This window comes from Scyliorhinus canicula, chromosome 4 (assembly GCF_902713615.1).
Source record: "Scyliorhinus canicula chromosome 4, sScyCan1.1, whole genome shotgun sequence".
Classification (NCBI taxonomy): Eukaryota; Metazoa; Chordata; class Chondrichthyes; order Carcharhiniformes; family Scyliorhinidae; genus Scyliorhinus; species Scyliorhinus canicula.
In genome coordinates this window covers 64,947,586-64,959,910 of record NC_052149.1, presented here as the reverse complement: position 1 = coordinate 64,959,910, position 12,325 = coordinate 64,947,586, and the positions used below count along the sequence as shown (strand labels likewise).

The 12,325-nt window shown below is 41.3% G+C and overlaps 1 protein-coding gene across 1 annotated transcript in view; it reads right to left on the bottom strand.

Moving 5' to 3' along the window:
- The window catches only part of dab1a (DAB adaptor protein 1a), an 858,599-nt gene that overhangs the window by 142,745 nt on the left and 703,529 nt on the right, over nucleotides 1-12,325 (bottom strand). Inside the window, exons 8-9 of the mRNA XM_038793498.1 lie at nucleotides 10,162-10,200; nucleotides 1,688-1,747 (exon numbers count right to left, since the gene is read on the bottom strand). Of these exons, the coding sequence (XP_038649426.1) occupies nucleotides 1,688-1,747; nucleotides 10,162-10,200 (99 nt within the window). The remainder of the gene's footprint in view (nucleotides 1-1,687; nucleotides 1,748-10,161; nucleotides 10,201-12,325) is intronic.

Genomic DNA, 12,325 nt, shown 5'->3' with positions numbered 1-12,325 from the left:
AGTGGTTATCACATTTTGTCTTGAATAGTGACCTGCTAACAGTGTTAATACAAGTCCATCATCCTGTTGTCATGTATCATAGATGCTTGGAGGGGGTCAAGTGGATATGGAAAGAGGGAACAAGGAGATCTCGGAAGGGGCAATGTGATTGGGGATTGGTGGCGTAGAACTGACGGACACATAGGATGCAATTTATCTACCCGTTGTGCCTGGTGTGGTTCCGCGCCCGTTAGTTAGATCGTGGGAGAGGCTGAAATCGAGATCCGCGTCAGGTGGCAGTCAGTATGCGATCTAACCACTAGGTGGCAATGTTAATCCACCAGGTGACTAGTTCTGGGAGTTGGGAGCAGATTGTGCTAGGAGACAGACATATTTTTCAGTAGCTCCAGATAAGTTAATTTGTGTTGGTAGTTCAGTATTTCATTTTTCTTGGTTGTCTTAATCACATGGTTGTTAAATAATAAATTATTTAAATTAGATATTCTGTAGTTTATCGTTTACTTCAGCCAGTCTACCGAACATGACATGGTGGAGGCAGATTCAGTTGAGGAATTTAAAAGGGACTTAGACTTATCTGAAAAGAAGGAATATGCAGGATTACAGTGAGAAGGCAGGGGAATAGCAACAGATTAATTGTTCATTCAGAGAGTTGGTGCAGAAACGATGGGACGAACGGATTGCATTGTGCCCATTCTGCACCCTAATAGTTTTGTGATAAACAGCTCAAAGGAAAGCGAACAATGATCAGTGAAAGCTATTAGATTAGCATCGTGAAATTCCAACTATAACAGGGAGACATTTCTCTGATCTTAACCATGATGGGTGTGTGAGAATACAATACCTCGGAGAGGTTGTACTGGGTTTACCAACAGACTACATAATACCTGTTTAGTAATCCTGCAGAATGAATGATGCATTTGAAAGTGATATCACCAATTACAGCACACAGAAAACAATTTTAACATTTCAATAGGCGTGACATTTAGATCAAATTCATCCAGTTTAAACCTCAGGGTTATTCAGACCATCAAGAATTTAACATGGAAATTAAATTGGTGACACTATAAGAGAGTGTCTCACTTAGCAACTGTTGCTAATGCATTTACAAAGTCACAGCATCAAACCAGATTGAATTATTTTCTTGTTTCCTGGACAACTGCAACATGAAATTGATGTCAGCAGTTATTTTAAGGTTATAGATGATAACTTCCTTAATTCTTTCTGTAGGTGTTCTCCACTGTGGATCTTTTCTGGAGCATCATTGACTCTGTACCAGTGATGCCTAACTGTAACACTGACAATCTTACATGAAACCTTTTGACATACTGCAATAAAACACCATTTATTATTACTCTGAAACATTGATTAGTTTTCATTACAATTAAGCCATGACCATTAGTAAACTGTCAGTCAATTTTAAACCATTAGCCATTGGGTGAAAAATAATTTTAAAACCAAATAAATAGCGATATCCATGGTGACTAATATCTTAAACACTAAATAGGGTAGCAACATTTCTACATTTTGAAGTGTAAAATTGGGTGAGGCTAAGAAACGACAAATTGTTTTCATTCTGCAGCCATATGTGCATGATATTTGAATTACTGAGCATGAATCTTTATGAGTGAAAGTGTCCACCATATTAATCAGGAAAATCACTCAAACAGATTAGATTAAAATTTTGTACCTGGTAAATGCTCTCCTCTGTTTCACGGATTGGTTCATGTCCCGCCTCAAATACAATGTACTGTTACATTGACAGCACAAATGGAAAGCACAAAAGGCAAAACAGTAGGAAAGTACATGATGAATTAAGAAGAGGAAACAAAGAAAAATCAAAAGCAAGAGTAAGAGAAACAATTTCATAATATTTTATAGTATTGGGAGATACCACATAGAGCTCCATGTGTTAGAAGCACAGAATCAGACCTTGCTAATCATCCATTAGTGTTAGATTGCTGTTATTAAGTACACTTTAAATAGGACATTAAATGTCAAAAGCAGGGCTCAGAGATTCGAAGTTATTAATCATCTATATTTCAATCAAGAGAGAATGGCATATGGGGTACTTGTAATTTCTACAGCAGTACAACATCATCATTATTTATAAATCTTAAGAGGTTAATCCAACACTGCAATCTCTCATTGACTTTCAATAGCAAAGTCAAACAGTTCAGACGCAATCCCTTTAGGCAATCTGCAAACACAAATATTTAAACCTTGTGTATGAATTATACGTTTTAACTATTTAATGTGAAAATAAATGCTACATTTAGGGATTTTCATTGTACATTCGTGGCACATGGCTGTTGCTGACAAGACCAGAATCTATTGTCCACCCCCAATTGCCCATGAGAAGGTGGCTGAGAGCTGCCTGCTTAAACTGCTGCACTCTGTGTGGTGAAGATTCACCACAATTCGGTCAGGTAGGCAGTTCCAGGATTTTAACCCAGCAATAGTGAAGGAGCAGCGATATATTTCCAAGCGAGGATGGTGAGTGACCTGGAGAGGAACCTCGTGGTGGTGGCGTCCCACTGTATCTGTTGCCTTTCTCCTAGATGGTAGTGGTCATGGGTTTGCAAGGTGCTGTCTAAGGAGCCTTGGTGAGTCCCTGCAGTGCATCTTGAGAATGGTACACATGGTTGCTACTGTGCGTTGGTGGAGGGAGTGAATGCTTGTGGATGGGATGCCAATCAAGTGGGTTGCTTTGTCCTGGATGGTGTTGAGCGTCTTGACTGTTGTTGGAGCTGTACTCATTCAGGTAAGCGGAAAGTGTTCCATCACATTCCTGACTTGTACCATATAGATTGTGGACAGCTTTGGGGAGTCAGGAAGGGAGTTACTAGCCTCTGGGCCTGTTCTGGTAGCCACAGTATTTATATGGCTAGTCCAGTTGAGTTTCAGCCTTAGCTTTTGCATTGATGTGCTGGGCTCTGCCATCAGTGAAGATGGGGACATTTATGGATCCCCTATTCTTTCCATTAGTTCTTTAACTATCCACCATCTTTCATGACTGAATTTGACAGGACTGCTGAGCTTTATCCAACATGTTGGTTGTGGAATTGCTTTGCAAAATTTATACGTAGGGATCTAGCTATTATCACAGTTCATTATAACTCTTCAATTTGGCCTTTGATATTATTTCAGATTTTCTTTCTAATGACAATTTTATTCTTTCAATTCCTTGCTGGAGTGCAACTTCATTGCCCACAGGTACTAATAAATTGGCCCCTATGTGTGTGTGAACTTGGACAATGATTGTTGGGCAGATACTTTACCATAACAGCATTATCAATTCTGTCCTTACTGTCCGCTACAAATGTTCACTTCCAGCAGGGTTGTGGAAAAGCACTCAGCAAATGTGCCTAATCCTGGGATTCCAAAGCGAATTTTAGTAGTTCTACAGCCACCTTGACAGAAATCAAGTAATGCAAGAGAGACTGGGGAGATTGCTTGGGCCAATCCCAGTCCATATGGCTCAGCTAAACACTGAATAAACACGTCTTTTATAAATAATATATGTTTTTTTTGTGCTGGCCAGTTTTCCTTGATTGTCAAACAAGCATTCGCATTCATGAGCAACATCATTGAGTACACTGAAAAAGCATCATGGATTAGTCTGACTATAATGTTAGATGATTCCTCTGTAATCTGGGCATGTGAATTTAATACAATCAGTGCACTTATCTGATTAATTTAATTTTAGATTTATTACCTTCTATGTTTAGATATGCCCTAGTGATGAAAATTAGCATTCAAAGAAGAGCTATTAAGATATCTGTGACAGAGATTTAATTCAAAAAGTGTCTGAAAGCTACGTGTGATCGTCATTGGGGTATCTATATCTTAAAACAGGAAAAGATTATTTTTGATAATAAATGAATATGAGAAAGGTGCCGCATTCTGCTCAGTGTGTTATGTGCCTTATTACCAAAGTCCCAATTGATTATAATAGCTCTTATGTATATTGTTCTGTTAAGTTGTTCTATGAATATTGTAAACCTCTACTGAAAAACAAAGTCAAGAGATGAAAAAATAACAGATGAGATAACTGAATAGAAGGAAGTGATGGGAGCTAAAATGGAAGAGTGCAGCTAAGTTGGATATAAAATGAAAGATGCAGATTAAAAATAAATAAGCTATATAGTACATAGAAGGCAATTAAGCTAGAAGATACAAGACATATTTTAAAAAATATATGAAATTATTAAATATAAATCGCTAGAAATTCCTCAACTCACTCCATTTCTTTCAGGGGAAAATTTATAGTGGGTACATGATTTATGACTTCAAGATACATGGAATTGGAGAGAATTTATAGAGAACAATAAATTAACAAGTAACTGTTACCAAGGGAACTTGATTCTGGCACAGAAGCATCAGCTTTGTTCGGTTAATAGCACTTAATTAACCCTGAACAGGAGTTTCTGTTTTGGGTTGGGATCCCAGTGCTGGGATCAACTCACCTTACATTCCCTCGATTGGCTATTTAATAGCCAGAAGGCATACTAGCTGTCCAAATTAAGGACAGCGGGAAGGCTCTCCTAGCTGGAAGGCTCAATCGAATAGCTTAGAACTAGGAGTGGTAGAAGAGTCCCAGCTGGATATAATGGCTGAGCCTCATTTGCATTCCAGTGAATAACTTTCTGACCAAAATGGCCTTGAACTAGTTGGGAGTTGCGCCATTGGGCATTTTATTACATTATTGGCAGCCTTTAAAATCAGACGACTGCCACTTGGGACCGGAGCTCATAGTATCTAGTATAGTAAACAGGAGGTCCATTCGGTCGAACAGGGATAGCAGTCATGGGAGGGGTAGAGAAAGGGAAAGGGAAGTCTGAGACAGTGGCAAATCGTAAGGCTCTAAGTTATTAAGGCCTGGGTTCCAGTTCCTTTTCCAGGGCTTGAGCTCAAACATTTAGTCTGACACTCCAGTGCCATACTGAGAAAGTACTGCAATGTCAGAGGTGCCATCTTTCAGATGAGACAGTGAACTGAGGCCCCATCTACCTGCTAAGTTTTTGTAAGCCATAGCAGACTTCTGAAGAGGAGCAAGGAAATTGTCCTTGATGTCCTTCCCAATATTTCTTCCTCAACCAACATCACAAAAACAGATTAATAATAATAATCATCAGTCTGGTCATTATCACATGTGGGATCTTGCTGTGTGCAACATGGCTGCCACATTTCCTACATTACAGCAGTGACTACACTTCAAAAGAACTTCATTGGTTGTAAGTGCTTTGAGACCTCCAGTGGTTCTGAAAAGCAGGAAATCTTTATTGCTTTGTTGAACTCCTAGCCCACAAGGAACAATTATTTTTTAATAAGTTACCTTTTTTTGATCTCCTATGGCCTCATATCCACATCTTGAAATCTTTTGCCTAGCAAGGAAACCATCACTTCCCCCTTGTTCATGCCTCAGTTTACTATTGTCGTTGGGTTCCAGTAAATGATAAACATATTTAAAGAAGCTGGGCCCTGATGTCTTAGGGAAAATGTTCATTATGTCTATGATTTAAAACTGCAGTCAGGTGGATTGGGGTAGATGGCTATGTATGCTTTGGTGTGAACAGCTGTCACTCATACCTCACCTCTGGAATTCAGTTATTTTCTCCATGCGTTGATGAAAGGTATTGAAATCTGAGGCCAAATGACTGGCAGAACCCAAACTGAGCATTGGTGAGGGATGGCTTTAATCTAACCTGCATTTACATGGAAATTACAGAAATGCGGCATGGTGGCACAGTGGTTAGCACTGTTACCTCACAGCACCAAGGACTTTGGTTCAATTCTAGCCTTGGGTGACTATCTGTGTTGAGTTTGCACATTGTCCCGTGTCTGCATGGGATTCCTCAGGGTGCTCCGGTTTTGTCTCACAGTTCAAAGATGTATAGGTTAGGTAGATTAGCCATGCTAAATTGTCCCTTAGTGTCCAAAGATTAGATGGGGTTCTGGGGATAGGGTGGGGAGTGAGCCTAGGTAGGGTGTTATTTTGAAGGGTCTATGCAGTAGCGATGGGCTGAATGATGTACTACTTTTGTCATTTCAAGTGCTTAGGTCAGTGCTGGCTGATCTGTTTGGATTTATTCTTTTCAACTTTTCTGTAGAAGTTTAACCTAACTAAATGGCTTGCTAGATCATTTCAGAGGCCCTGTTTTCAGAAGGCAATGAACAGTCAATCACATTGCCGTCTGGCAAATATATAGTCCAGACTGGGTAAGGACATTAGTAAATCAGTAGGATTTTTACCACGATCCAGTAGTTTCATGATCATTACTGACTCTAGTTTTTCACTTCCAAATGTATTAAGTGATTGAATTTGAATTCCCCTGGCTGTTCTGGTGAGATTTGAGTTTAGGGCACAGGCTGAAAGGTAAGGGGGTGAGGGGACATACAATGGCAAGGGAACGTGGGTCTGGAATGTCTGTTGCCTTCCTACCACCAAGCCATTTTGCCAGCAGTGACATGGGTGGCCAAGAGCCCAGTGATCCAGATGCCAGTTGAGGCATTTAAATGACCAATTAAGGGCTTTCTCCCACGCCGGATTTAAAACCACTATTTCCCCATGTCGGGAGATGGGCTATCTCCCCACGTAGGGAGACCTTGAGGTAAGCTCTGGTTTCTTGGAGTCGGCTTGGAGAGGGAGGTGGGCTCCTATTCAGGCACTCTTTGTCCCACAGAGTGATCCCCTGATGACAATGGCCACCACTGCAGTCAAGTGCCTCATCTACCTGCCTCCCCTTTGCCACCCATCACTTACCTATTTGGGAAGGTGACGTCCTGCCATTACTCCCTCTTCTATCAGGTGCTGTCCAGCAGTGGCCACCACTACCAGTGGTTTTGTAGAGACTGCTGAACAGCCTCCTCTCCAATTGGCTGACAGCTCCTGGGGGGCGAGCGACTGTCCTTAATGTGTTTGGCATCTATGACAATAACCAATTAGTTGCCTGACCCCTATAAAATGCAGATAGGAGTTTCCCTCAGCTTTTGGGTCTATCAATAGGAATTGCACCCTGGCAACAAAAGTTTGACCACTGGTCAGTAGCATTAACACTATGTTACCATTCCCTATTATAATTCCCTATTATATGTTACCATTCCCTATTATAATTCCCTATTCTATGTTACCATTCCCTATTATAATTCCCTATTATATGTTACCATTTCCTATTTAAATTCTAATAATAATAACCTTTATTATTGTCACAAGAAGGCTTACAGTAACACTGCAATGAAGTTGCTGTGAAAATCGCCTAGTCGCCACACTCCGGCACCTGTTCGGGTACACGGAGGGAGAATTTAGAATGTCTAATTACCTAACAGCTCGTCTTTCTGGACTTGTGGGAGGAAACCGGACTACCTGGAGGAAACCCACGCAGGCACGGGGAGAACGTGCAGACTCCGCACAGACAGTGACCCAAGCCAGAAATCGAACCCAGATCCCTGCCACTGTGAAGCAACAGCGCTAACAACTGTGCGGCCATGCCACCCATCAATTAAGGTTTGTAGGAATGCAGCATCCAAAAAAATATAAAATGGTGGTCAAAAACGTTTCAGAGAATATTGTTATAATATGAAGCACCATTACTGTTATTTGATTCTCATGTGACCATTGGGTAACTACTCTCTTATGGTCATCAACATATTCTCTCATCTGAGATGCTGCACAGATGGGCAATGGTGAGTTACATCAGAATGTCCTTCTCTTTTAAGATAGAAGATCTCATGGTCACAGACTGAAAGCTGAAACTAACTGGCGAAACAGAGTGGGTTTGAATGAGAGTTAACCATAATCCTCCAGATGGAATTCAACTGTCTGAAACGAATTGCTGGACTTGCCCAGTGTATTTTACAAAAGAAAATCACTAATACCAAATTTCAAGGACTGACACATATTTGTCTTCTGGAGGATTACATTTCTTTTGTTGTTACTTCACTTGGGCTTTTGAAGGATTGCTGAAATAGAGCCAGTGTTTGACTGACTGATGAGAGATAGGTCTTCTAATGCATTTGGAATCCATCATGAGGAGGCTCATAAAGAGAACAATTTCAAAGCAGTTAGATGATGCGAATGAAAACTCGACTGCGAATCCTAGGGAATATTTTAGGACTCATATTCCAGACTGATTTTGCTGGCAATGAACCTCACTAACGACTGCACTGCCTGTAATTTTCCATTGATTTAAATCAATGGATGGATAATCACAGGCTGTGTACCTTTGACTTCTCAGTATGTGCAGTCAGTGGGCGAGAATCCCTATTGTCAGTGTATTAAAAATAATTCCTTTTATATTGATCTAGGTTTAGATTCTGTAAAAGGATGATATAGCTAACTCAGATAGAACTTAACTAAATTTAACTTAGTTAAAGAAAGAAATTGCATTTGCATGTAACCATCATGAATGTGGGGCAAGTTTAATGGACCAACCAGCCTTTTCCTGCCCATCATCTTCATTAATAGCACCTCCGATGTTCCCATGAGGACCAAAACTTTTTTCCAGCCATTTATTGTCACAACATTGCTATTATTGGATAGGCAAATGTGGCAGGCAATTAGCACACAGCAGGATCCTTGAAACAACAATTAGATTAATAACCAGAAAATTTGGCTTTGGTGGTATTTGTTGGGCAAGATAAATCTTCAAGTGCCGCCATATGATTTTTACATTCACCTGAGAGGGTAGACAAAGCCTCAATTTAACATTGTATCCAAATAACAGAACCTCCACTGTGCAGCACCCATTATAGCAGTAAGGTAGGGCCCCAGCACTGAGCTAAAACAAACACCAGGCTAAAAAAATTGAAAACTATCCAATGTGTGCCCATTGATATAGCTGTTATTTTGGATACAAATAAGCCAACTTCTAAATTAAAGATGTAGTTTTGTCAGCCTGCACATGGGCAGGTATGTTCAGTAATAGTGAGAAATTGTCATTCAGTTTGGGAGGATTCAGCCAGACAGTTTAGTGTAAGTGCTTTAGCGCTATGGAGCCATTCACTTGAATTTCTCCTCAATAAAACACTCTGGTCTCTGTTGAATTGGTTATCCTTAGGCAGACTAATAGGCCTTGGTGCCCCCTGACTAAAGAGGAGAAAATCAGAGCGTTTCTTGATATTCTTGATCATTATATGGTTGCTTTCATTGGAAAGTATGCCCATATGTACAGCAGGTAGGTTAAGGCCAGTTTAGCTGTGATGGTCCTTACATTGGATTATACTACTGTACTAACATTTACTTATAGCTAATGACCACTTGATACGTAATACTGGAGAGTTGTTAGAAAACATACAGGAGGATTTGGTCCTTTGAAGAAAAGGGAATGCAGAAAAGGAGGGAATACAAAAATAAGAGCAAATGAGAAAAATGGAGATATATATTTACATATGAACCTAATGAAACTGAACAGGGGTAAAGCGGTGTTGTCAATTTGATTTTGCCAAAATGATGGAAAAGTGTTTTGCTTGTTTTATTTACACAATTAAAATTTAGTTGCAGGTAAGGACACGAAAGGACACTAGTATACCAGATGAGGTTTTACAACAATCGACAATGGTTTCATGATCTTCATTAGATTTTTAATTCCAGATTTTTATTGAATTCAAATTTCACCATCTGCCATGATGAGATTTGATCCAGAATCCCCTGGATCTCTGGATTACTAGTCCAGTGACAATAGCATTATGCCACTGCCACCATGCCCCCCTTCAAATAAATGGAAATATCAGAAAGGTGAATAAAACCTAGGCTATTGCTGTATCTACTTGTTGAAAATAAAATTGCAATGCTCTCACTTTTTCAAGACATTCAATGCATTAATCCAAGTACAAATACATTTTGGGTGGAATTCTCCATCAGCGGGCATTGATTTAAATCAACGGATGCTCCGCTTCGCTGGCAGCACACTCCCGCCCGTGGATTTCCGGACGGCATGGGGGTAGCCACAATGGGAAACCCCCCCTGGCTAGATGCCGGGATGGAGGATATGGCTGCCGGTGGGGGCGCACGCACCGGAAAACGGGTCCAGCGGGACAGAGAATCCCGCCCCATAACTTTAAAAAACAAGCAAGTCAAATAAGATTTTTTAAAGTGATAAGTAAACTGGTCAACTGTGCTGCCTTTATTTTTCAATATTGTTTTGTTAAGATTCCCAAAATTACCTGATATACAGGATCTTCCACATCTTCCTCCAAAATTGTCTGAATTAGAATGAGTCAGAAATGCAAAGAGAGAGAAAATCAGCAGAAGAATCAGATTAACATAATTTGGGAAAGAAGCAAATTACAGGATTTACAAAGTAGAAGAGTAGCATTTAGTTAAGTATTATGTTCAATTCAAACCATTCTTCTTTTTGTATTATCAGTTGGAACAATTAAAGCTATCTTTGATTTTCTTGCTTGATTCATTTTAATCTGGTTTCTTTCTGTATGGTCATTACAAATGAGTACTTGTATGCCAGCTAATTCCACACCTCCAGGCTAGGCAATATGGTCAATGTAAAGCACAGTTTCAATAATAAAACAAGAAGAAAACTTCCAATTGTACCAGTGGACCAATTGATCATCTATCTTGTGGCCTCTGCAAACAAAACAACCAACTTAAGATCAATGTAATAGATAGTGGTCGAAGGATGGTTATGCACTGTCGGACATGTGCCTATTGGGAACTGGATTGAAACTATCAGAATACATAATGGGGCTCAGAGATGGAAGGGCTTGATTCCATCTTGTCAAACTAAATCCAACTATAGGCTCCTAGTGGAAGAAGAGTGGAAGAAGTGTACAAATGCAATTAAAGGACCCATTTCTATTGAATAGTTAGCCTGAAGCCACTTTTCGCATTGTAGCTGGAATCAAACATGATGGCCATTGTTTCCCACCGTTTACAGTTGCTGGGGAACTTTATCTATGCACAGGTGGCTGGAAATATGGGCCGCGATCTAACGGAAAGGTTTCTAAGTGTATTTTCAGGCGGGTTTGGCTGGGAGTTTTTACCCGGCTCTATCGGCAAGTTCCCCACCTTTATCTAACCGCACTTAGTCAGTTATTCGGGCCCTGGGAGTTGCTCTCTGGGTTCGCCCATTATCACTGGGGAGCTGAACTCGCTGGCCAGACCGGTTCCTGAGAAATCGGGCAACCATTTTGAAAGGGTGCCCTGATATTTAAGTGAGCTTGAGGGTCCCCCACATAACCCCGACCCACGGGCAATATCACCCCCCCACACACATGTGCAATAGCCTGCAAACCCCAAAGTGAGGACACACTGCTATGGGGTCATTGGGGGCGCCCCCTTTTCAGGCCTTCCCATGCCCCCTTTTGCTCCCCCCTTCACCCCCCTCCAATCTTCCAGAGGCCCTTCATATCCACCCTTCAACACCCTCACCCCCACCATTCATACTCCCCTCATCCCTCCTTTCATGGGCATGGTTCCCCTCAGGCCCTGACCCTTAGCAGTGCTACCCTGGCACCATGGCACTCTGGCACTGCCACCCTGGCAGTGCACCTGACAGCCTGAACCTGGCAGTGCCAAGGTGCCTGGGTGCCAGCGGGAGAGCCAGAGTGCCACCTTACCCTGAACACCCAGGGATCTCCAAAGGCGTGGGAGACCCCCAGGTGCTGTTCCACCTGCTCCGCATTTATACATAATACTAAACGGTGCTCGGCTGGGATTTCATTGGGGAGGCTGGTAGATGCCAGGAGCTGATTAGATCAGGCATCAGCATGGCTAATTGGGTTCTTAAACTAACTTAGCCGTGCAAGACTCGGTTGTGACACCTCGCCAGATCTGATTAGATCTTATGAGGCGTACTGTGTGTTGGGAAGCCCGGGAGAGGAATCTCTCGGCATCTACTGGCCACGATGTGACCTCCGTTAGGTTGGGATGTGGCAGGTAGAGCACGCTCATTATACTTGGTTAGGTCCCAGCTCCTGAAGCTGAAAGTGGAGATTGACATGGCAGCAGCACAGTTGAGGAATTAGCTAGAAAAAGAACAAAACCAAATGTGGGCAAAACTACTTTTCCAAATACTGACAAAATTGAGATACTGCTCTAGGAGTTGCATCAATGGAAGGCAGCCCTATTTTGGGATGAAGGCCAACCTGCAGAAAACTGAGATTATTGACCATGTTAATGAGATCACTTAAGTCTCTTGCACCTGACTGCCAATGAAAATGTAGTTTACTGATAATGGGCAGGAGGCAAAGGCATGTTTTCATTCCTTAGCACACATTTTTTGCTTGCCCATCAGGTATGGTGAAAAAGTTAATTGGGAACTCCTGTATCCTCTGGAAGCACCACTTAAGGCATATTGCACACACCCAATGA